The sequence below is a fragment of the Mya arenaria genome, chromosome 1 (genome assembly GCF_026914265.1).
Source record: "Mya arenaria isolate MELC-2E11 chromosome 1, ASM2691426v1".
Classification (NCBI taxonomy): Eukaryota; Metazoa; Mollusca; class Bivalvia; order Myida; family Myidae; genus Mya; species Mya arenaria.
Window position 1 is genome coordinate 33,168,156 of NC_069122.1, and position 27,399 is coordinate 33,195,554.

Genomic DNA, 27,399 nt, shown 5'->3' on the forward strand with positions numbered 1-27,399 from the left:
CGAGCGTTTCGTATTTGCAAACATTTTTTTCCATATAGTTTACATGATTTATTTACTTTAAAAGAAGTAAAACATCTTAATTGCTTTTATTATATGTTTATTTCACTTAAATGAATCCTACTTTATAATTCGGACTTGAGGGCTTGTAATGCGGAGTTGGCATACAACTCATATAATTTGAGGAAATAAATGTAAAAGACGTAAACAATACGCATGTAAGCTTTACGTTTTCGTGCATGTTAAAGACATAATGTTCCATATGTTATCGTTATCATTTTGTTGCGTTTTACTAAAGAATTAACTTCAGACCATAAAGAAAACGGTTTTCAAACGAATGTAACTATGTTCAAGTTGATCTAATCAGCTAAGTTACCAGCTAACAGTCAAAAGATTGCCAGAAATAATGGTTGCTCACTGAAGGTATGGGTTAGTGTAGTGTTAATGTCATCTAAATGCCTCCACAAGTTAGTCCCATTTCCGGAACATTTTCTGAAGTGTTTAACTTTTGTTATATAATGTTTGACGTATCCTTATTAAATTACTGTTTCAGCTTTTTTGCATGTTGACCATGAACACTTCTATGAGAATGGCACAAAGCCCAAGCATGGATGAAAGTGTTTTCTAAAACAGTCTGTGCTTCAACATAATGATGTTCATTTCCTTATCCTGTACCTTGTTTTGGCTTAACTGCTGTAAATCGTCATACATGCCATATCCCCAGGCGGGATTTAGATCCATTTCTTGGTCTCCGAACGGGAGATAAAAATCCCCTGGAATTTAGAAAAAAAGAAGAATCTTTTATTTTTTTAGAGAGATTTTACAACAGGCAATAATGACAAAGTGAAACCACAGTATGTGAGTGAAACTGAGTGTAAACAAACAACTCCACAAGGCAGAAATGATTGTATAAATCACAATGAATATTTAAAAAAAAGGTTTGATGAACAGGAAACTTTTACTGTTTACAACAAATGTTTAATTTATTTGTAGTAATGATCAAAGGCAAAGAAATATTACTATTTTGGAAAAGGCAGAAATTACTAAAATCTATTTCCATTCTCTTATTGTCTGACGTCATCATAGCTGATAGTTAAGCAGAATGTTTTTATTGACATTGGAGGAAGCTAAACCAATTTAATTATCTCGAAAACATATTTTTCCGATGACATATTTTGTTCTGCAAGTGCATTACAGTACGAAATGACAGTGTATCATAAGAATATTGAATAATCGTGATATATAAAACAATTCTGTATATTCAAAAAGTAGAAGGTTTTCATAGCAATAAATACATTTTTTCGTATGTGTGTCTAAAAATACTATGAAATTGCGCCAACTTTGACGTGCTAAAAAATCCCCCTAAATACTACTAAAATCCCCATGAATTTTCAGCCTTTCTGAACAAATAACCTCGAATGGTCTCCAGAAATATGGCATGTATGTCGTTAGTCGTTATAAAAAGTGTCCTAAAAGTAAAAGGTACCAGTCAACACAACATTTCTGAACAGCCATTTTCAATGAACAACACAAAGTCATTTAATTCAGTTTTTACCCATGTCTGAAAACTAATGCACACCAAAGAAGAAGAATTGGCCAAGTGCTGGACCTGAACTCATGAATCCCATCCTTGGCATTGTATAAATATATCATATAGGTTATGATACGCTGGGGTGCTGAGGATGATGAACCCTAAAACACTACCAACTGAACAAATAAGACTTTTGGTTCTTCAAATGTTTAGGCCTATCCATGAATATATATTCTGCCATTCACTCCTGATCACTAATGTATATCTGGGACAAAAAGTGTGCAAAGTGCTCACTGTTCTTGGCTCTGATGGTAGGATATTTTCTATTAAATATCCAGACCTTACAATGTGGACTTATTTTAGAAGTAGCAACACACAATCATGAAAATTAATCTTTCATTTTGATTTAAAGCAGTCTTATTTGAACTTAACAAATGTAAGCATTCTTGAATATTTGTAAGTGTGAATGCTTTTTAAAAAGCTCTATTATTAATTGTTTTTTAAGCATGCTGTCCAGGGTGAAGAAAATGCTGGCATTTAAGAGTCATAACAGTCCTCCTAAGGATACAGATCCAATAGATGAATACTGCAAGAAAGGGAAGAAGTCTGACATAGTTATCTTCAACGCATTAGAGGTCTCAGACTTCAGTTCACAATATGGAAGTGAGACAAGTATATCTTACACTGCCAGCAATCTTGCCGGTCGGGGAAATGTCTACCCAAACTATGGAGACTTTACACAGGCTTGTGTCTTTGTAAGTTGTCATCATCTGTTACTAACATTGAAGTATAAACAAGTTTTTAGTGATATAAATCTTGTCTAAGTTTTCTATAAACGAGTATAATATTATTTTCGATTTGAAACAATGAATAATAATTTAATTAGTACTTGTAGTGGAACAAGGTCGATGTTTGTCATGATATATAGGCTTATAATGTATCATAATTATGTATGTCACATTTAAGTGTTTATTCAAATTATAAATAAAAAATTTATGCTGTCTTATAAATCATGTAACTTTTTTATTTAAAGACCATATTGCATAACAGATCAGTAACTATAAATAATTATTAACTTGATATCTATGCGCATTTTTAACCTGTTGAGATAAAAAAAAAATCGAACCTCAGTCATTAACTTAGTCTCCAGTCAGTAAAACTTGTGCTATAGCTAGATTTTGGCAAGTATTTTTCTTTCTTTGTGAAAATTTTGCTTGTTGGTTTTATTTTTTGATATTATAGAGGACATATGGTGATTGGTGGGACCGGGCACCGTCAGGCAGGCAGAGGTTTGCCAGAACTCCCGAGTGGTTTACCAGTCAGGACTATATAGGTATGCTATTACTGTGGAAGAAATTGCATATATAGGATGGTTAAAAGAGATGCAGTTTTGTGATCAAAACAAATTAATATGTAGATGTAACAACCTGTATGGACCATTGCTTAAAAGATAATGCAGAAAATCCATGGAACCATTGTTTGTACTGATGTTACATTTTTGTTAGTTTTTAATTGTATACTGGTACATCAATATTCCATTGTTTAAGATAGGTAAACTTAAAGTGTTTTCATGTAATACCCTTATAACAGGATTAAGCTAAGCTCACTTTTTTCTGTTTTCAATCAATTGCATAATGTCAACTTCTTTATGAGTTTTTTATACTTAAGATAGAAATGGTCTTTATGATAATCACAATAAACCATTTTTTCATTTATCAAAATTCAATTTAAGTATGTATTTTGGCTAATTAAAATAAGCTACCTAAAGGGGCTGTACTCCATATGATAAAATAGCGAAATAAAAAATAATTGTCCAAAACTGACATAAACTTGGCATGGATGTGTACAATGCATTGAAACTTACTAACTGAAGTACCACATAGTTTACAATTTTTTTAAGTTTAGCAGTTACTTCGTATTTTTCCATTAAAAAAGATTACAGGGTATGTCTACCAGGTAGAATTCATTCCTTATGCATGATTGGCTAGTCGGTGTTACCACGTGATATTACCGAGGTAGGTGTATAGCTTAATTATGTCACCCAATTAGAGAAAGCTGTGGTAGCTCAGTGGATACAACGCTGGACTGCAATTTTGGCGACACGGGTTCGAACCCGATCTCCAACATATTTTTTTTTTTACATTTTGGTCCTTTTTTACAATTATGATATCAAAGCGTAACACATTCTATTAGATAATTGTCCTGAGATTCGTTACAGAAAAAAACTTCTTTTGGTGCCTATCTGGTGTACAGTCCCTTTAAGCCTGTTAAGCTTAAAAAGTTTAGAGAAACTGGGGCCAGTTTATCAGGATATAATCCAAAGTTATTTTTCAATAAATCACCAGAAAGCATCAAATGAAATAAAAAATTATCGTATATTCAAGAAAATACAACTATTTTTCAGAGCTGGTCTTTCAGCGTAAGGTTTATCCAATTAAGCTTGAGATATATGAGACTTACAACCCTGGTTGTGTAGTGAGGATTCTGGCCTGTGACAAGTCCATGGGCTCCTGCGTAGATACAGGCAACCAGAGGTAAGCAGTAATCTATTGAAATTAATGAAATTGTTAAGCGTTTGAACAAATGATATATTATTTTAATTCCTGACAGGGTTCAAATTATGAAATTATTTTTTTTGATAATTTAAAGCTTTTAAATCCTTTTTTTTATATGAATATCATCATGCTTTTAAAGAACATCCACACAATTTTGGGGAAAATCTTTTTTCCTGTTTATATTCATTAGTCATTACCATTGATAACTCAGACATGACAAATAAGACAATGCATGTTAAACAATTTACCGTAAATGACCTTTTAAACGCACATGCCCTAATAGACGCTACGGGGGTCTTTTTGTGTGTCTATTTCCAATTCTGCAACATGATCAATGATTAACTCTATAAACTGCAATTTATATCTAAAATGCAATTTTATTCAGATGAAAGGTTTTCCATCAGCTGCTATTTTAGAGCATAATGTAGATGTCTTCCTGAAAAACCATACCCTATAGTATACAATGACGCGTGCAATAAAAGTAATTCCTCATTCATGCCGAAAGTTGTGTATTGATATATTAAAGCCATGCGTTCAGTGCACTATTTTTCTTACACTTGTACACATTTTTGGGTATTTCATATTTTTGACTGGATTTTAGGGAATTTAAAAAGTTGCTAAAGGGGGAAAAATGGTTTCTCAAAAAGGCCTGCGCCCTTTGTGTTTTATAGGACATGTACGGTATACTTTCTCTTTACCTGATTAAAATTGGTTTAAAATATTTCATATCATTGCAGCACGTAAGTAAAGCTTTATCCTTGCTACTATGAAATTGCAGTTTTGTTACCAGGCTTTTAAGGCAATTCTGACTTGCATAATTGCTACATTTTCTAATCACCTTTCTTCTTTCACTCTTAAAGGCAAATATCACTGAGTTTATTTTTTCTTCTGTATCTAATGAAAACAGTGTATTAATAGATCTTGCTGCTAGACGCACAATTAAAGCTGTGCTCACACAGATTGGCAGTTTTACAAAAAAAACAAAAAACGTCTCAGATATTATAAGCTGAGTATGGCCTTAATGCCTTCAATTTAGTCGCATAAGCTTTAAATCACTACAGAACAGATCTCAATTGTTTGGAAAACTGCCCAAAAGGAAAACTGCCCAAAATTATATTTTTCTTAAAGCGTTAGTCATGCTTTTAGCCATAAAACATCAATTTTGGAAAGTAAATAAGAAAAACTGAGATCAGATTTTTTTTCAGCAGTCTTATATCACTGTTTTCCAGAAATAAACACAAAAATTGACTGATTCTATGACAAAAAATAAAAAAAAAATTGTAAAAACAGGCAATCTGTGAGTTTGCAGCTTTAAAGGCAAATAACCCTGAAATTAGTTTTTCTTCTTTATCTCATGAAAACAGAGTATCAGTAGATTTCGCTGCTAGACGCACAAGTTCCATGATTCAGAGCTCTCTTTTTTCTTTCACTCATAAAAGCCTTCAATGTTTATTGCCATACTTGGAAATAATATTGTGTGATATATGAATATGGTGTCTTAAGTTTAAATTTTTTTTTGCAAGAAAAAATTGTTTTGATTACGGTAGGATAAACTTGATTTATTTTGCCTGTATCAAGAACAAAACCACACTGTAATCTTGTATCATTATTTCATATCTAATTATCATGTACAGAACAAATACTGAGCACAAATATGTATACAAACATTCCTTTCCCTCCATAAGCACATCTTTTGTTTAGAATACAACCTACATTTGCAGTAATGAAATTGCAGATAGGCAATCAATTAGTTACACTAGGCTTAATCATTAAGAATTTCAACTTGCAAGGGTGTTTAAGGTCTTCCTACTGCCATTCATAAGATACACAATCCCTGTGTCAGATTTTGCGTTGAAAAATGTGTCAGCCAATGGGGTTGTATTCTAAGTCAGTGAGATGACCTGAAGTAATATCTATATGATTAAGTAAGGCTTGTTCATTTTGCTCACTCCGCCCATTCTTAATCATTAAAATTATACTTCCATGTCCTCTAACTATTACATAAATACAGAAATTACCATAATAGTCTTCTGGTTAGCACAGTCAGGTTGGCACACTCACTTTTCACCGAGGCACCCGGGTTCAATTCCATGCCCGAGCTTATTAGTATGGGTTGTTGTTACGAAGCCAGACAAGTGGGTTTTTGGAGGCCATGAGAAAATTCCTCTGGAGGAGATCAAAACCCACAACCTCTTGCGTGTCAACTACAGTATACCACTAAACAACTTTCACCCCTAAATAAGTGCATTTATTTAGTTTATTTAGTCACTTGTATAAGAGATATTTGCCAGGCTTGTTCAAATTTTAAATTTACAAAATTTGGTTTCATGTAAATGTTTTAAAATAAAAGTAATGGTTCTGAAGCAATATTTCAAATTGTAAATTTGATGATGTCAAATCATGATGAAAGATAGTTTATATCATAAATGAAGTCATAAATAAAGAGCTGTTTTGTAATCAGCATGAAATAATGTCATTATATATTTTTAAAGTGACACTCTTCAAAATCAATACATAAACATGTATAACAAACATGAATTTTGAGTAGTAAACCTTTAACTACTTACTAAGTAATGCATATATGGAAAATGATAATTACTGATAACACGATTGTTACCATGTATTTGATAATATTAAATATTAAATGATTGGTGAGTGCTAAAATATTTACTGTGATCTACTATTGTCTCATAAGGTAGTGTTTTCTGCACCTTTCTTTCAAATTAAACTCAGTATCCTTCATAAGAATCTTTGTTTTCGATAAGACAGCATCTTTAAGTAACTTGATCAATTAAAATGATTTTTGTTGAAAATGAGCATGCGTTATGGTGTTGTTTTATGTATTAAGCGATGTTATTAATTAAATAAGTATTTATGATCTAAATTCAGGGGCTTACTGGATTTTGCCTTGGTACGCCCCTGAAATGATACATTTCACCTTTAGGATCATTTAATATGAAATTAATTAAACAAATTTACTAAAATTTATCAAACCTGTCCAAGGCTTGTTTGTGTAACGTGCGAGACCAACAAACACCAACTTATCCCTTCAGAGAAAAGCAGAAGGGGTCCACTGGTCTTTATATACAGTAAATTCTCAATCAACACAGAGCCCAGGCTTTGCTAACCAAGTAAACATGAGTAATATGAGCGTACTTCCGTCTATAACGGAATGTTATACTATGAACGCACATCCACCGCCTTCAGCGGACTGTTGCATTTGTATCAATTTTAGAAAACAAGTTTAATAAACTCCATATTGAATGACCACTCATGTTACATCCCCTATACAATGATTTATCTGAACTAGTTCATTTGTTTCAGTGTGCATTGGAAGACGCTGTGGTCGGGCAAGGCGTCAAGGGCTCCGGCTAAATCTCGGGTGTTCTGCCCGCCACTTGCCAAGTGCCCTTTTCCCACTGAGTGAGTCTTAGTGTTGGATAATCGGACAAGTTTTATAATCGATAATACACATGGACAACTATTATCGATCTTTAAATCAGAAATATGTGAACATTTATTTCCATGCTTAATATTGGTACAGAAAAAAATAACATTCATGTGTTATTTCAAAAATTTCTATGTTAAAATTAGGGATGGCAACGAGTTCCCGAGTACTCGAGTACGCAATCAATCATCCAAGTACCCGAATACCAAATCACTGCTCGAGTACTTGAAAAAATTTTTTTTTATAAAATTCAGGAAATACACGATTTATAAACGTAAGTATCAGATCTGGCACGTTTCCAATAAGACAATTTACAGTCCCTCTAATCCCCCACTGTGACCAAAATTAACCCTAATAAATTTATTGACAGTTGTTGTGAGAGTTGCAAACTGTCAACAAAGGGCCCTTATTTCGCAAATAACAACTTGTGTCAATTAGCAAAGTTTTGATAGCGGGACATCTCCTACATACTTATATTGTTTACCAATTAGAAAGTTTTCACTAAACAATGGACGGTGACGCGCAAATTAGTAACCACCGTTAAGAGCAATGGTTCCTGCATGGGCGTATTTTTTGCAGTGATTATCACAATTTATTGGTGGATATCTTAATTGAGGAATTATGCATATTAATGAGGAAAACAACAATATTACAGTATGCAAATCTGCATTTGAACTATTATTTCGTAGGGTTAACAACTGAACAATTTTTTAAAAATCTTTTGTTCATTGTATTTTTGGATGTTATTCATTATTGAGTGTAGTCTCGATCAACTAGACGCTCGAATATGATTCATATTGTAGTACATTTGTATGTGTAAAATGACATGAAAAGGATGAATTCAAAGCATGAAATTATTTTTATTGATTATTCTGTTAGGTACCGGTATATAATGACAGTCCTATTTGAAGATGAAAATGGCCAATATATCGACCAACGCACAACTTACATTAACGATACATGCATAAATACGAACTTGTCTTTTCCGAAAACCAATTTAAGTTATCCGAGTACCCAAGTACTCGATCGAAATATTGTCGAAGTACTCCAGTACCAATTTTACTACGGTACTTGTTGCTATCCCTAGTAAAAATGGAACTACATATATAATGGATTAAGAATTTATTAATAAAATAATATTTCTATGTAATATTCATAGCACCATATTGAATATGTATAATGTTATTACTCACAACAAGGGAAACAGTTATCACTTGATATTCTGCTTTATTTTCCAGTCTTATCAGGCTCGAGTTATGCCATAAACATGTGATCTACTACACAGAGTTAGACTACGTCTTGTTATATGGCAGTAAGGTACCTGGAAATGAAGAGGACCTCATTGATGATGAAATTATCCACAGAGAATGTACCTTTTCTGGTAAAAAATTGTTTTAATGCTTATGCTGATCTGCAGTCAAATGTATAAAACCTGGTTATGTTGTCCATGCTTTATCTTTTGGCGAGTATTTAAATCTTAATGATTTGATTGGTTAAAACTTATTTTTCATTAAGGGCTATTCCAGTAAAACATACAACCCCTGGGGGGAAGGCAATTATTTAAATAGTATATGGGTGGGTGTCTATTTTTGCTAATTTGGACCCTGAAAGGGTAAATTTGCTTCTGTAGGGGGGTGGTATATTATAAAAGTGCCTTCCCCCCGGGGGTTATATGTTTAAATGGAATAGCCCTAATATTGACCAATCAAAAACAATATCGGATAACTTTGATAAAACCAAAAAGATAACCAGTTTTATGCAATTGGCCGCTGTTGTTGACATATTGCAAGAATTTATTCTAAATTGGATCTTTTTTGTTCAAATGCTCATTTTGAACAAAACACTTTTCACTCATGCACTATCAATCTCCATGCAGTGTTTACTTCCCTTACAGTAACGTTCAACTATTTCACATTTAAAAGTTAACAATGCTACTGTTAATCACATTGTTAACTTTAATAAAGTTCTTTAGGATTGGCCCAATGTTTTGTACAAGTTTTATACCTTGCCTAGATGACGAGGGCGAGCATGAGACAGATGTTACCATGGCAACCTCCAAGCTGGGTCAGCTGACCCTGGGCTCGGGCTCACCGGTCAAACAGGAGGCTGTGTCCACCGACACAGAGGAAACAAGTAAACAGGAAGAAAATAGAGGTACGGTTTGAACTTCATTTATTATGAGAATTTGACATGCAGACTTACAAACTCCACACAGCAGTTGCTTCCCTTTGTTGTACAGTAGCCATTGTAAAAAAAGGCATAACACACAATGATAATCAAAATCAATTGACAGTGTTCAAAATATTGCATTTTTTTTATTTCAAATATATAGCAAATTTAAGAAATGGAAAAAATTAAATGGCAGTGAGAAAAAAATATTTAATTTCTTAAAAAAGTTTATAGCTGAAATTAAGCAATATTTTGTACGTGGTGGCAGAGGTATCTTCCTGTCAAGGGAGATTACTGTGTAGAATATTGACATTGTAAGTTGTGAGAAGTTTATTTCTAGCTCAACTCCAAATTCATATATAGAGTGCTTCATATCATCTTAAAGCTTGTCATCACAATGAAGCCTAAAAAACTAGTATAAAACTTAACTATAAATACATGTTCTAAAATTCTTAACTATATTCATAACTACATTTCCAGAGGAAACGGTTCAAGCAGAATGCTGTAACGACATTCAGGAAACCCAGGGCTGTACAGATGACCCAGAAACTGACAATGGATACTTTGGTCTTCTACCTGTAAGTCTTTAAAAGAGCATTGCAAAAATGATGGCATGTTATTTTGTGTTCAACCCTCATATTGTTTAAAGTTGAAGTGGATTTAATATGCCATAGAAGGGTGTCATATAGAAGTCTATAGTCTCACTGTCCGTCTGTTTGTCAGTCCATTACTCTCTATCACAGCTTTTTTTTGCTTTGTGTTTCGCAACCTCTTTAGTGAATCAAATAAGTTAATACATAGCGCTTAACATGTTGACTTAATGATAGAACTCAATAACTGCTCTCATTTCTATATATTTACACCTCAACTTCCATTCCTTAAATGAATCGGCAATTGCGTTTATCAATCGATGAACGCAACATCTTCGGATATGTTCGGATCGCAATTCATCGCATAACAATATAATTGGAAACTATTGATCTTGTTATTGTTTGTATTGTGTCAGCAGGTCCCGTAAAATTTGTGGTAATTTATTATATTTTAAATGTATTGTTGTTATAAGTGTTTCATTTTTACATTTAAAAGTGATTTCAAGTGGTTGATCTTTTCCCGCGTTATTGTGACAACTTTGAAAAGTGTTTCCGGTTACAGTAGGGTCGTTCTATTTACAGAATGGGTAAGAAAGGATTAGTGGAACGTTTTCTTAAATGAAATGAAGTTTTTTCAACAAAATAATGAACTATTGGTGTAAATATAATGAATGAATTGCGGGGTTGATGTCATTATCGGGGATATGAACACAATTCGGACTCCACACACTTTGACCAGCCCAATTGTGTTCATACCCCGATAATGACATCAAGCCTGCAATTCATTCCTTAAATGCAATAATTAAGTTATTGCACGAATGTGACAACCTATCTTTACAATCAAGCTTACAGAATAACCATAATTGCAAGTTACTTATGACTTGTGCTACAAGAATCTAAGAAACTGTACCATGAACTTTCTTTTACAAAGGAGGAAGTTATTCAGCTGATCCTGAGTTTTCTCGATGTGATGTCTTTATGTCGGGTAGCTCGGACCTGCAGGTAGGCTTACTGTTTATCTTCAACTCTTAATGTTATTGCCAAAAGATAAAAAAAGTTATGAAAGTTGCATCACATTATGCCAACAAGTAGGATTTTTAGATGGTGTGGGATATTTCAGGAAAAAAAAGTTATTTTGATAACCTTGGAATCTTTGTCGGTGTCCCAATATTACCCATGACCATAACTCAAAAACTTTTGAAGATATTCAGATGAAACTTGGTAGATGCATTGCCAGTGACAAGATGCCTTGTTATACCAAGGCTTACAACTCTGACTTCATAATTGTGTGAAATAATATATATATCCCTCTGAAATTGTTGTGGTATGCCCCTTGATAATTTGAAATAGCCATGCAAAATCTTAAACAGGGCCATTATTTAACACTTGTTTTTTAAACGGACTGTACACCAGATTGGCACCAAAAAAGAGTTTTTCTGTAACAAATCTCAGGGCAATTATTTAATAAAACAATTTACTCTTTGATATCATAAAAATTGTAAAAATAATACCAAAATGTAAAAAAAAAAAATCGAGTCAGAGACCGGGCTCGAACCGTGTCGCCAAAATTGAAGTCCAGTGTTGTGTCCACTGTGCTATGAACGCTTACCCTAACAGTTGGAATATTTAAGCTATATACCTAACTTGGTAATATCACGTGATAACATCGACTAGCCAATCACGCATAAGGAATTAATTCTATCCCACCTGGCTACTTAGTAATCTTTTTAATGGAAAAATATGAAAAAACTGTGAAAAAATGAATTAATTGTAAACTATGTGGTACTTCAGTTTGTAAGTTTCAATGCATTGTACACATCGATACCAAGTTTATGTCAGTTTTCGACAATTTTTTTTTTTTTTGCTATTTCATCATACGGAGTACAGCCCCTTAAACATATTCACGTAAACTTTTATACACATGGTACTAGTGACAATATCAATATGCACATGTTTTACAAGGCATATTACCAGTGTTCTCAATAAGAACCGGCTGCCGGCCAAAATGGACTTTCAAATGGCAATTGGGCCGGTTCAAATTTGGAAAACTAAATCAATTTTAAATAGAATAAGTAGAAGCTGGTCGGTTACTTTACTCTTCGAGACGGTTCAACTGAAACTTATTGAGAACCCTGCCTATTACTCTGGCTTTAATATATTGTCAAGTTATGCCCTTTGATAAATGAAAAATGTGATGCAAATATTTTTTACTTTGCCATCACTTAATAACTGCTAAGACATTCAAATGAAACTTTTAAACACATGTTACTAGTGACAGTAGGCTCATATGTAGCAAGGCCTTTTTAACTGTATAATGGTATTTATGTTAAAGCTTTGCCTTAGCCTAACTTAATAATAACTGTTTCAGATAATCATACGAAACTTTGTACACATATTACCAGTGACAATATGCCCATGTTTAGCAAGACCCATAACTCTGACTTAAATAATTTTTCATTTTATGCCCCTGTTCCCATAACTCTTACTTAAATAATTTTTCATTTTATGCCCCCGTTCCCATATCTCTGATTTAAATAATTTTTCATTTTATGCCCCCGTTCCCATAACTCTGACTTAAATAATTTTTCATTTAATGCCCCTGTTCCCATAACGCTGACTTAAATAATTTTTCATTTTATGCGCCTGTTCCCATAACTGTGACTTAAATAATTTTTCATTTTATGCCCCTTTTCCCATAACTCTGACTTAAATAATTTTTCATTTTATGCCCCTGTTCCCATAACTCTGACTTAAATATTTTTTCATTTTATGCCCCTGTTCCCATAACTCTGACTTAAATAATTTTTCATTTTATGCCCCTATTCCCATAACTCTGACTTAAATAATTTTTCATTTTATGCCCCTGTTCCCATAACTCTGACTTAAATAATTTTTCATTTTATGCCCCTGTTCCCATAACTCTGACTTAAATAATTTTTCATTTTATGCCCTTGTTTCCATAACTCTGACTTAAATATTTTTTTCATTTTATGCCCCTGTTCCCATAACTCTGACTTAAATAATTTTCCATTTTATGCCCCTGTTCCCATAACTCTGACTTAAATAATTTTTCATTTTATGCCCCTGTTCCCATAACTCTGACTTAAATAATTTTTTCATTTTATGCCCCTGTTTTTACTGAAAGCAACAACAAACGTAGGCAGGCTTTCACTCCATGATGCTTCTGTTAAGTTATGATGTAGCAATCACCCTTACATTGTAATAACTTAACTGTTTAATCAATGGTTTCTTTTTATTAGTATTAAAAGTAAAATAATTTATAGCCAATGGAATACAGTAGTTATACGTTATTATTTTGTCATTTCTATTGCAGTTTGTTACGCGATCACAGTTACGACCCATTTCAGTACAAGGAACTGAACCTACAACCTTACTGGAATCAGGTTTGGACATAAAAATTCAAAACATACTACTCTTCGCAAATATTCATCAGCTAATTAAAGCATGATCATATTTCCTTTTTGCAAGGAATTCCTTTTATTTCGGAATGTGATAAATAACAAATATGAGCTATAAAAAAACTCACAGTTGTGTATTTTTGTAGATGGCAGACATTTTATTTTTCTGATTCTTGATTCTGTCGCCAGGTTAATGACATTGCCCTAAAGGGCATGTTGGGTAGAAGCCGGTTTCTACAGCGACTCAATCTGTCCTGGTGCCATGGAAATATTCTCACAGAGCAAGCATTCTGCTGGTACGACATCACAAGTATTATTTTATTGATGTGTCCTTGAGGAGTTGTAAAACACATTTACTGTATGTCATTGTTGTGTTTCTTTCATGTTGCATGGGAACTTTAAAACATCTAGGTCACCATAAATTAATGTTAGATAAAGAAAAAATGAAGTGCTTGTTTATTAATGTGTCACCCCTCTCATTTAAAGGACGTGCTGCTGGCCTTATAAGAAACCTTGATTGACATCATTACTTCCGACTCCTATCCCATATACAGGGCGCTAGGAAGGGAAGCAGTCAATACCAATTAATTAACTAGCTGCTGGCTCAGCAACTGGCCATAGCAGAAGAATGTTCTAGTGAAACTTAAACCTTCTACCTCCTGCTCGACCAAGGATGCGATTAAAAATGATTGATGTTAATACAAATACAGTAAACTGTGTATTTAGTTTAGTAATACCCTGTCCATGTTAATAGATGGTTTTAAATTGGATATGTAAAACAATACTAAGATAGTAAATTTTGAACTTACTGATAAATGTTAGGGCCAGGAAGAAGGGGGGTGCTCGTAACCTGGTTTATAAGATAGGGCAAGCTGGAGGTTAGGGGCCCATAACCTGCTTATTTAAAACACCTAATGAGTTCTTACTAAGTTTTCATTGATTCTTCTTGAAAATTAAACCCTTGTGAAGGTAAATAAACCTACAGTTATTTGCAAAATAACTGATTATGTAAGAAGTACTTGGTAACTCATTGAGTATTTCCTTTCAGGTATATAGAAGAATGTGGGGAGTCGTTACAAAGTCTGTACCTCTCATCATGCAGCTTTGTGACAGACAACTGCCTTGATGCTATCGTCCGTCACTGCAAAAACCTATCGGGTATGTACTTACATTCTATAGCTTCGATTTCTTAAATCGTTTGCATGGGGAGTTAACTAAGAAGTGAGACCATATCACAAAAGCATTTTCTTTGTCCTCGGTACGTTTCACACTGAAACACAGTGAATTTGACATCTCTGCTGTATTTACTGTATGTTAATGCAAAACTCAAAGGCTGTATTCATAAAACATCTTTGGTCAATTCCTTACTCAAGTCACTTTCTTAAAATTTTCATATTGAAATGTGACCATAGTAAAAACATATAATATTTTGAACCATGCGAGGCTGTGAAGTGCTTAAATGAGTTGAATTAGTTACCAAGCTATTACTAGCATATTTTCCAGAGACTTATGCCGTACATTTACCTTAACTTAACTATACGCATTTTCATTGTTGAACTTAGTGTTAACTGATCTTGTGTTATCTCCCTTTTCTTTCTCCAGAGCTCGAGTTAGACAGCTGTTCGCGAGTATCACATGAAGGACTTCAGAAGCTGGCCAGTCTCTCAAAGCTGCAGAGATTGAACCTGTATCGTACTATGATTGACCAGAAGGCGCTTTCCACTATCATTATGTAAGTGAATAAATTAAATTAATTATTCCCCACTGAATATTTCTGCCAAGGGATATAGATATGGCACTGGTTTCTGCCCAATAATTTAAGTAAACATTGATGGATAGTGATGAAACTTGGTGTGTACGGTAGGTTGTTGATGTGAAACGCTAGCTTAGATAAAGATGAAACTTGGTGTGTTGGTTGCTTATGTGAAGAGAGCTAGCTTGGATAATGATGAAACTTTGTTTGTATGGTGCTTATGTGAAGAGCTAGCTTGGGTAAAGATGAAACTTGGTGTGTAGGTTGCTTATGTGAAGAGAGCTAGCTTGGATAATAATGAAACTTTGTTTATATGGTGTTTATGTGAAGAGCTAGCTTGGGTAAAGATGAAACTTGGTATGTATATTGCTTATGTGAAGAGCTAGTGGGTAGTAATAAAACTTGGTGTGTAGGGTGCTTTATGTGGAGAGCAAGATTCGATAGTGTCAGATGAAACTTGTAGGTTGCTTTTATGTGAAGAGCTAACTTGGGATTGCTTTTGAGGGGTGTTGGAACTAGAAAAACGTTTTCTGCCCAATAACTTAAGTTGGGATTCAGGGCTTCCATTAAGAACTTGAAACTGGAAGTATGAACCTCCTGTTAATCACTTTGGGAAGTTTTATACTGAAATATGGAAGTTTAAGTCTCCATAATACAATATCTTTTTCAACTATTTTTCAACAAATATATTAAAAGTCAAATAATTTTCACTTTAACTTATATTATTATAATTCATTTTACTTAAAAACACTTAAACTGATTGAAATTATGACTATAAAAGTAATATTGACAAAAGGTTTTGATTTTTTTAACTTCCAAGCTTTCAACTTTGGGAGTTTTCTTCAAAATTATAGAAGTTTTTGTACTTCCAAGGAATCAATTTAGGAAGTTTTAACCCATTACTAGGGAGTAATATACTTCCAAACTTCCTTTAACGGAAGCCCTGTGGGATTGATGGATAGTGATGAAACTTTATATATATAAGTAGTTTATGTGTCTAACTTGGGATTGCTTTTGAGGGGTTGGGGGCCAAGGTTTTTGAGCTTCAAACTGAATATGTTGAATATGCGTATGGACCCAGAAATCTACTGATTATATGCGTACCTGTAGTAATGAATGCATTATATAAAAGTGTTTATAATCAGATTAAACATTTTTTCGTAAAAAAAAATGTTCATTTGGTATTCAGTGCTTTGGGCTTGCAAACACTTAAACCATTGTCATATCCAAAAAGTTTAAAGATATTAACATAAAACTTAGTTTTAGTGAAAAAAGATACTTAACTAGAGTAATGTTCAGTAATGTCTCTTTTTCATAAAGGTAAAGAGAATGGCTACTGCTATTTTCTAGCTCATACCGGAGTCACTTCTATGTAACAAAAAGACATAAATTAATGAAATCTATATAAAGTGTTTCAATAAAAAGAATGTGATGGGGGTCAGATTTGCTTAATCCTGGTAACTTACACCTTTCAGCTAAGTAGTAAAGTGTCTGTAATTCTTTTATATGTATTTTTAACAGTAGAGCTCTTTTTACACTTTGATCATTCTTTATCACAATTATATGCATTTTGTATATATTTCGCACACACACAAACAAAATGATGTCTAATCTTTTAAAATGTGAGCAAGTCATTTTTGGGTACAGTACAGTTTGAGAACAAAAACCATTGTTTCAGATCTTGCCCAGAGCTCAGGCATTTAAACATTGGCGCCACCCATGGTATCCACAACTGTGATGAAATCCTGCAAGTGTTGGGAAAACACTCAAGGTAAGGCTCTACAGTGATTACCAGGTGTAATCACAGATGTTCTATTTTACTCCCCACCCCAGTATCATTGCCCAAGTGAAATTGTTTATGTCATTGTTAGAGAAGAAGGTAAATAGAATACACTCACCTGCATCAGTTCAGACTAAACTTAGCCAAAATTCTTGTGGGGAAGGATGCAAACCCCTCTACCAACAGTTAAACCATATATATTTGGTTTTGGGGGCGAGGGGAGCTTATGTCCAAATTTGTTTTCCCAAGTAGCTACCCCTCCAGTGCCTAATCTTTTTTCTCTATTCTATGCAATTTGGGGCAGAATCACTGTTCTGTCTAGAATCATTGCTCCGGCTAGAATCTCTATTCAATTTAGAATCTCTGTTCCATCTAGAATCTACGTTCTAGAATTACAGTTCTGTCTAGAATCATTTTTCTGTCTAGACTAACTGTTATGTCTAGAATCACGGTTCTCTCTAGAATTTCTGTTCTGTCTAGAATCACTTTTCTGTCTAAAATCACTTATCTGTCTAGACTAACTGATCTGTCCAGAATCACTTTTCTCTTTAGAATCACTGTTTCATCTAGAATCACTATTTCGTCTAGAATCTTTGTTCGGTCTAGAATCACTGTGTAGTGTAAAACAGTCAAGCTAACTGTCATGTTACTTAAGAAGTCACAAACTACATCATAAGTTATAGTCACTGATGATGAGGTGTTTTCCTATGTTATGGACCATAGAAAGAGATATTCACATTGTTGAGATAAATATCACTTTATGTGGTTACATGATATACACCAATATCATCAGTCTGTATGAGCTTTTTTATACTTTAGGCAATAATCCCCATACATCCAAACATGTTATTTCAACAAAATGACATCACTGACGTTAATTCTATCTCTAGTTGCTCAAAGTCATGTCCTGTTAAACATTCAAGATTCAGAAACATTATGAAGTTTGCCTGTGTATTTCTCTTTCTATATCTTGTGACAGTCTCTTGACCAATGAAAAGGGAGAAAAAATACCAAGCCTATAACAATATGCCTTAGATGTTGTTCCTTGTGTATTTCAGGCACTTGTTATCATTGGACCTGTGGAGATGTAAAACAGTGACGGATATTGGGTTGAGGGAGCTGGCTGTGGGGTGTACGGAGCTTCAGGAACTGGATATAGGATGGTGGTAGGTGGTCTGATATACGTTTGTAGACAACTTCTATCCTTTTGGGAGGTACAATGTATATGTATAAGACAGTAATGAACGGGTTTGAGGGCATAGGCTCTGGCTGGGAACTGTAAGGATTTTTTTATGAATTAGTAAGGGTATAAGATGGAGGTATACATGTTTGATCATGTTTTGACATATGTTTCTTACATAGGTTTAAAAGTGTAATTAAAGGGACTCTGGTTTCAAGGCACTAGTCTTGCTGAGGGCAACTAATTGCCAAAAGATCAGACTGTTTGATTCTTGCATAATGGACATGTGTACGTCTGCTTGATTCTTGCAAACCGGACATGTGTACGTCTGCTTGATTCTTGCATAATGGACATGTGTACGTCTGCTTGATTCTTGCAAACCGGACATGTGTACGTCTGCTTGATTCTTGCATAACGGACATGTGTACGTCTGCTTGATTCTTGCAAAACAAACATGTGTACGTCTGCTTGATTCTTGCATAATGGACATGTGTACGTCTGCTTGATTCTTGCGTTACAAACATGTGTACATCTGCTTGATTCTTGCATAACGGATATGTGTAAATCTACTTGATTCTTGCAACGGACATGTGTATGTCTCATTGTCTGCTTGATTCTTGCATAACAGACATGTGTAAGTCTGCTTGATTCTTGCATAACAGACATGTGTTTCCGAGTTTTTAAGGGGCTTCGAAATTCCTTTCATACCCCTCCTGGGTAAAATGTCTCATATGCCATTTCAGCATTATTTTTTAATGGCAAATCATATTTAATCAAAATTAAAACAATTTAGAAGAGCAGAGTCAGAACAATGTACATCTGACAACAAAAATATTGATACAAAATAAAATTAAAACTTAAATGTCAATTGGGTACTATTTCATGTTCACTTCAATTTACTGTTCATACTGCAGGAATTCTTGTCCATGTTCATAACAATGATTTTGTGTTTCAGTTTTAACATCAAGTCTTCTTCTGGGTCAATACGATTTCTGGTAGAAAACTGCAAAAAAATCAAGAAATTATTTTTAACTGCCAATAGGTAGGTCTTCTTCATTCCTTATTTCAATTTTAAGTGTGTATAAGTGTTTCGTCAAATTAATTTGTTCGTAAAGATATTGAGATCCATAACAGTTGTTTATTCTCTACTGTAGATCTCGTTAATGAGAGGGCTAAATATTCATGATTTTTTTCTGGTGAGATATGGAAACAGTATTAGAACTTGATTTACAGATGTGTGGCAATGTTTATAATTTTATGAAGTTGTAAATGACAGACCATGAGAATTTTGCAAAAAATCAAACTCAAACATACAACCCAAAGATACATGCAGTTACAGATTGACCATCTCCCTTTAGAATTTTTTATTTATTTATATAAAAGTATTATTATTAGTCGATTAACCTGACTCAATACAAAAATCAAATGGACACATTTACATAATGCCTCAATATCTTGGATTTATAATGTGAAGTATAGTAGAAAAAAAATCAGGGAATATTGTTTCCTTGAAATTACAGGACAGTGGATGATGAGGACCTCCTGGCAATCGCCAACAACTGTCCGGACCTGGAGCAGCTCGATATCCTTGGAACAAGACAGGTGTCTGCAGATATTGCAACCAGGTAACCATGGAAACACACTCTTATTCTTAATATTCTTTCCAAAAAAATGTTACTTGACTGTTATACATAACATGTATTGCAGAAGTCATTTCAAAGATGGAACATTACAAAAATGTCCAAGATTTTTTTTGAGGTTGCAATTATGTTGAAATAGCAAATACATGCACATTTTTTTCCATAACATACATGTACCTATGATGAAGAAATGATATAAAGAAAAGATAAACACATATAATACACTTAAAGACTAATGATGGGTTGTTCCCTTTTATATGGACTATAGAAATCGGTATTCACAGAGACAAAGACGAGATATATATATCTCTTTTTTTGGTCCATAAAATGGTATATACATTGATATCATCAGTCTGTATGTGTTTTATTATACGCTTTTAGTAAATTTGTGTCAAACAATAAACTCCTTTAAACATTGTGGGGTTTTTTCATTATGCCTGAAATGAGATGTTCGTCAAATGATTTCACACGTAAATTTCCATTTTCTGTCTTTTTTTTAATCATGGAGTTTAATGAGAATGACATCGCGACATTTTACACATGCTCTTTTCTTTACAACAATATCACTTTTGTTTTTCTTTTGAGAACTGGGATTCAGTACTAAACCAACCAATGTCAGGGTACCTCACTATTGGAAAATGTTTCAAATGGTCAAATTTTAACATATTCACTCAAAAAATGCACATTTTTTAAGAAATTATGGAGAAAAACATCCACATTCCGGAAAAGAAAAGGTTAGGGTTGGAAGGAAAAAATAGGGTTCATAGTTTTAATTTTTTACAACATATTAATGTTTCTTTTTTTCAGGTTGTTACAACAGTGTGAAAAACTGGAGTTTTTCGATGTTTCTTTCTGCACTGGTATAGACAAGATCAGACTTCATGATTGGAGCACAAGATTTCCCCGAGTAGACGTGAAAAAGAGCTTTCAAAATTGACATAAATAAAACCAAACAAATAAAGTGTTTGTTTCCAATTTCACTGCCAAAAGCATAGGTTCGGTACATGTAGTTCAGGACTCTCAGGCCAAAAAAAATGTTTGTATTTTACTTCCAAAAAATATATGGTAGGTTGGTCATGGTAGCTCATTGTCATTAGGGCCCTTGCATAATGTCTTTAAGGCGTTTAAACAATGTTTATTTTAGAATTTTTGACTACTATGATTGTCCCTGTAGTTTTCATTGTATTAGTGTGTGAATATCATTTTCATACTGAAAACCTGGGTGCTATTTTGTCTTGGTACATGTACACTCTCTTTTCTGTGCAAGAAACAGTTTATCCCCCTAAATTAAAGGTCAGAAATGTTTTTTCTGCTTGCAATAAAAAGAATTTGGGTTTTGGTGTCAAAATAGAGGCGAAGGTCATGAAACTGGAAACAAAGATTTTTTTGAACACCTTTCACTGTAGTTAAGCTTTGTATTGATAGATAGTGAGTATATTGATAAAACGGGTGGGAATTCAAGGATTATGGATTGAAAGTGGCTAGTGTAAAAGGCAGTAATTCAAGGATCATGAACAGGAAGTGGCTAGTGTAAAAGGCAGTAATTCAAGGATCATGAACAGAAAGTGGCTAGTGTAAAAGGCAGTAATTCAAAGATCATGAACAGGAAGTGGCTAGTGTAAAAGGCAGTAATTCAAGGATCATGAACAGAAAGTGGCTAGTGTAAAAGGCAGTAATTCAAAGATCATGAACAGAAAGTGGCTAGTGTAAAAGGCAGTAATTCAAAGATCATGAACAGAAAGTGGCTAGTGTAAAAGGCAGTAATTCAAAGATCATGAACAGAAAGTGGCTAGTGTAAAAGGCAATAATTTAAGGATCATGAACAGAAAGTGGCTACTGTAAACAGGCGTAGGCAGTAATTCAAGGATCATGAACAGAAAGTGGCTACTGTAACAGCAGGAGGTAATTCAAGGATTATTTATAGAAAGTGGCTACTGTAAACTTGCGGTAGTTCAAGGATCATGATCATATGGCGGTAATTCAAGGATCATGAACAGCAATTGGCTACTGTAAACAGGCGGTTATTTAAGGATCATGAACAGAAATTGGCTACTGTAAACAGGTGATAATTCAAGGATATCGTCTGGCAAGCTCAAGTCACCAGCTGTTGTATATCTCCATGTATCTTGGTTTGTTATTTATGGCATTGCAGCAATCAATCTAATGATTTTATATATATATATATATATATATATGTGTGTTATGTAAGAGCATCTTTTTTTTTGTAATGTAATTATAACTTCAAATGTATATTATCAATTGTGTAAAAGCAGGGACAAACTTACATCTCCACACTAGTGTACAAGTGTAAAACTAGATTAATATCAAAATGATTTGTTTTTAACTTTTCATTTATTTTCGTCCAGTCGTATTACTCTGTGATCATTATATTAATTATATGCCTATTAATTTCCTTTTCCATATCTAGCGTTGATTATACAGTGCGCTGTATCCTGCTACTGTCGTAACTGGTATCAGCAAAGTAGCATGTGTTGAGTGCTTCCTTTTACACACTAATGTTTATTTAAGTTTGTTGAAAGCGTAACTTACACTTACCTAAATAGCATATAGCTGCTTTGCTTTTATATTCAAGAAAATGTTCTAAATTATTAATTAATTTGATCGATTTATGAGGTCATTTCCAAATTGAAATCATGTAAAATTGTGTACAGTTTTGTTGGTTTAAACAAAAAGCAGTGTAAATTAAACATGGAAATAATCAAATGGGGCATATTATGAGACATTAAGATAGGATGCTTTTCTGACAACCTGTACCTGTCGTTCAAGTATAAACATGCATCTGTCTGGACTGTTACATGGTATCAACGGATATGTACATGTACTTACAAACCGAACTCAATGTGATACAGGACGTCAGAAAAGTGTCGTACTATAAAATTTCCTATATATTAACTAGTTATATACAAATGATTTCTGTATTTAAATTTTTATATTGAATGTATAATTACCTCTCTTTCATCTTTCAGTTCTCTGATTGTTTTCGTTTTTCTAACCAATCATAATCCAGAGTAGTGGGCTAATTTTGTTCTATCACTTTTATTGTCAGATTTACTCAGGCCAAACCAGATAGGTTTGTGAGATGATATTCTTGTCAGATTCAGAGTATAATTCATAATATGTTCAGAAATTGATGTAAATGTTCGTATGGTTTGTTTTGGGCCTTAAATATCATTATTTATTTTATCATTATTTATTTACTGCAGTGTGTTAAAAGGGCTGGCTCACAGAATTCAATAGCTGAAAATGCGAAAAATAATAAATTATTGGTGACTGCTAAAAGATTTACTGTGATCTACTATTGTCTCATAAGGTAGAAATATCATGTTTTCTGCACCTTCCTTTCATATTTAACTCGGCCTTCTTCATAAGAACCATTGTTTTTGACATGTTTTCATCATTTTTGTATATTAAAACATTTGTTTTAATTGTGGTAAATCTTATTTGGTAGTAAGAGTATATCTTTTAAGATTTGATTTTTTTTTTTACTGTAAGAAGCATTATAAACTAAGTTCTATTTTTTTCAATGTCTGACTCTATAAAATGTGAGCGTTTCCCTTTAAATGGGCACATTATAGGTAACACTTGACAGAACATTGAAACATAATAATGCATTAGGATTTAAAACAAAATTATTTGGGGCGACAACCTATATAAAGCTCCTTTAAGTCACTTTTTATGTCTGGGGCTATCATGTTATGATATATACTAACTGTGATAATATTGACAGCTTATATGTGATATCTGTAAAAAAAAAATATTCAAATTGTAAATACAAAAGAATAATTAAAACAATCTAAATAAGTAACATAAAAACCCATGTCTTTAAAGCTGCACTCCCACAGATACACCATTTTTACCTTTTTTTATTTTTTGTCTTGGAAAGAGCAAATTTTTGCGTAAATATCTGTAAACCAATGATAAAAGGTTGCTGACAAAAGATCCAATTGCATGTATTATGGCTTAAACCGTTTTAGAAAAATGCATAAAAAATAAGTTTTTGAACTTAAATGTAAAAATTTGCGATCCAATCTTTTGTCAGCAGTCTTATATAACTGGTTTCCATGGATTTTCGCAAAAATTGGTTCATTCCAAAACAAAAAATGAAAAAGTTGTCAAAACATTCAATCTGTGAGAGTGCAGCTTTAATAATTATTCCGTCTAAATTGTTTAGTAAAAGTAATTGACAATGAAAATAATTATAACATTGCTATGACAGTCGGTTATGTTGTTTTGATCTTGTTTTTGGTGCTTTTATGTTTGTTTGCAAATATAATAGAGTGTTCATTTTATTATCTTTTTTTTTAATAACTGAAACAATTTTTAGCTCGACTATTCGAAGAATAGGTGGGCTATACTACTCGCCCCGGCGTCGGCGTCTGGTTAAAGTTTTAGGGCAAGTTGGGATTTTCACTTATAAGTCCAATACCCTTGATTCAATTGACTTAATACTTCAGGCAGTTGTTCATGGCCATCACATGATGATATTAGATAACTCCATATTATTCTTTACACATATTATGGCCCCTGATTGACTATGGAACTTAGGTTAAAGTTTTAGGGCAAGTTGGAAAACTAAGTATTTATCAATAACTTCTATATCCTTTGTTCAATTGACTTAATACTTCACACAGTTGTTCAGGACCATCACACATTGAGGTTACATAACCCCATATTATCCTAAATACAAGTTATGGCCCCTGATTGACTTAGATTAAAGTTTTAGGGCAGGTTAAAGTTTAAGGGCAAGTTGGGATTTTCACTTAAAACTCCAATACCATTCATTAAATTGACTTAATAGTTCACACAGATGTTCAGAGCCATCTCATAATAAGGTTAGATAACTCAGTATTGTATTTTATACAAATTATGGCCCCTGATTGACTATGGAACTTAGGTTAAAGTTTTAGGGCAGGTTGGGATATTGTTTAATAACTTCTATACCCTTCATTCAATTGACTTAATACTTCACACAGTTGTTCAGGACCATCACCCAATGAGGTTACATAACTCCATATCCTTAATACAAGTTATGGCCCCTGATTGACTTAGGTTCAAGTTTTAGGCAAGTAAAAGTTAAGGGCAAGTTAAATAAAAAAAACTTCTATACTGTTCATTAAATGCACTTAATAAAATTCAAAATTATTTACGACCATCTTACATCAAGAAACATAACTCTGTTTTAAGCCTGAATACAAATTATGGCCCTTGATTTTTAAAAAAAAAATTTATTTCCTTTGAAAGGCATATTTGTATATTCTTAACCACATTTTCATAATGGGAAATCAAGTTATTTGAATGACTTGCGTCATTGTTTGGGCGGGCTGGTGGGAGGGCAACATCAAAGTCACCTTATGTATCGAATAATTTTAGTTAGGTTTGACATAAAGAGACCAAGCTTGGTATAATATTACATCATAATTGTATTCTAAGTCAAAGCGGCGTAGTCGAGCGCGCTGTCTTATGACGGCTCTTGTTGTTCATGCCGTAATGTTATAGGGTTGTTTCTTAACATTACTGTGTTATATTAAATTTAAAAATCCAAATTTTAGCGATAATCCACCAGCCGCATTTCACAATGTCACCCTAACAACATACATTTTACTTACATGATTTGATTTTATTTTTCAATTCAGTGACATTTCAGGGAGAAATTTTGATTTTTTTCAATGGTTTATCTGATAAAAACTGTGAAAAAGGCAAGCTTTTCAAGTTGTGATTAGAAAAAACTCGTTTCAATGTAAAAGCTAAACTATCACAGTTCTGACAACATTTTTTTATTATTTGTCTGGGAATCATCTAATTGTGCATAAATATCTGGCGATTTAAGTGATATATTAAAGAAGGCTGACTTAAGGTTAGATCACACTTTTTCATATATACAGTTGAAAATTCATGTTTAATGGCTAAAAAGCGTTACTAACGCTTTAAAACTAACGCTTTAAAGAAAATTGAAATTTTCTGCCACTTTTCAATTTAGATAATAAATGTTTTATTGTGAGTTATCTTATATCACTGAATTGAAGGCATTGATGACAGAATCAGCTGATTCTGAGACAATAATATAAAAAATTGTCAAAACTGTCAATCTGTGAAAGTGCAGCTTTACACTCTGGCATTCTGTTTGAAATTAGCAGACCATGTATTTGTAAATCATGTATACCCAACCCTTGTTTATATATGTTGTTCTCGCGTTAAAATCATCGCCTTCGAAACTATAAAAAACTCTTTAGGCTAAAAATAAATTAATTGTTTGTTACCAATTTCACTGCCAAAAAATAAAGGGTAGTTAGGTTGAGATTTTTTTTTGTTAAGATGTGAGTTCAAATCCTAATTGATTATTACTGCCATTTTGTCTGGGTATATTTACACATCCTTTTGCACAAGAAACTACTAAAAAAATTATTCCAAATGAAGAAAAAAATATTGGGCCAAAGCTTGGTTATCTTGCCAGTTGATGACCCAGGTTGATTTTGGGGCCAAAGGTCATGGTCATAATGCCAGTTGATGACCCAGGTTGATTTTGGGGCCAAAGGTCATGGTCATAATGCCAGTTGATGACCCAGGTTGATTTTGGGGCCAAAGGTCATGGTCATAATGCCAGTTGATGACCCAGGTTGATTTTGGGGCCAAAGGTCATGGTCATAATGCCAGTTGATGACCCAGGTTGATTTTGGGGCCAAAGGTCATGGTCATAATGAGTTTAACAAAAAATAATTGGCACTCTTGACAGGTGACATATCTGATTCTCAAAATTCAAGTTATATTCAATCAATCGGGTACAAAAATTTATACACATTTTTAAGTCTCATTTTCGAAGAATAAGAAGAGCTACATGTATACCACACACCCTAGCATTGGCGTCACACCTGGTTAAGGTTTTTCATGTAAACACGGTTAACAACTTCGGTCATTTTCTCAGCAAATATATCATGTACTGCATTGAACTTTTGATATGTGTTCCCAACTATCTAACCTACTGGATTAATGAAGTTTGATAATACTTTTTTGAATATAATGTGAATAATTTCTTTTTTATTATTCGACTTGGAAATTTTGGTAAAGTTTTTGCTAGCACACATAATTTAATATCTCAGCAGCAAGTGATGTATTGCAATGAGGCTACCGGTATATACTCAAACTTGCAACCTACTGTTTTAACCAAGTGAGATAACTCTATTTAGCATAATTATGATGCATGTACAATGTATGTGAACATACTCTGTGTTTACTGTACACTAAAAAATATCACTTCTTTATCATTTTATATAACTATTTTCTATAATGCAGGTATAAAAGAATCACGCTATCAATCTACT

At 33.3% G+C, this 27,399-nt stretch overlaps 1 protein-coding gene across 2 annotated transcripts; it reads left to right on the plus strand.

Annotated features, from left to right (window-relative positions):
- The first annotated feature begins 150 nt into the window (after window positions 1-150).
- Window positions 151-27,355, plus strand: LOC128214430 (F-box/LRR-repeat protein 4-like). 2 transcript variants are annotated; one of them, XM_052921016.1, is made up of 18 exons: window positions 151-215; window positions 2,034-2,283; window positions 2,771-2,861; window positions 3,933-4,062; window positions 7,408-7,506; window positions 8,770-8,912; window positions 9,545-9,685; window positions 10,181-10,278; window positions 11,222-11,292; window positions 13,625-13,694; window positions 13,899-14,005; window positions 14,758-14,867; window positions 15,312-15,441; window positions 17,141-17,233; window positions 18,301-18,408; window positions 19,378-19,464; window positions 19,943-20,047; window positions 20,870-27,355. In XM_052921016.1, the coding sequence occupies exons 2-18, from the start codon at window positions 2,035-2,037 to the stop codon at window positions 20,997-20,999; spliced, it is 1,962 nt and encodes a 653-aa protein (XP_052776976.1). In that variant the 5' UTR covers window positions 151-215; window position 2,034; the 3' UTR covers window positions 21,000-27,355. The 2 variants fall into 2 exon arrangements, with proteins under 2 accessions (XP_052776976.1, XP_052776898.1); XM_052920938.1 differs by lacking the exon at window positions 151-215 and adding an exon at window positions 222-420.
- The last annotated feature ends 44 nt before the right edge of the window (window positions 27,356-27,399 follow it).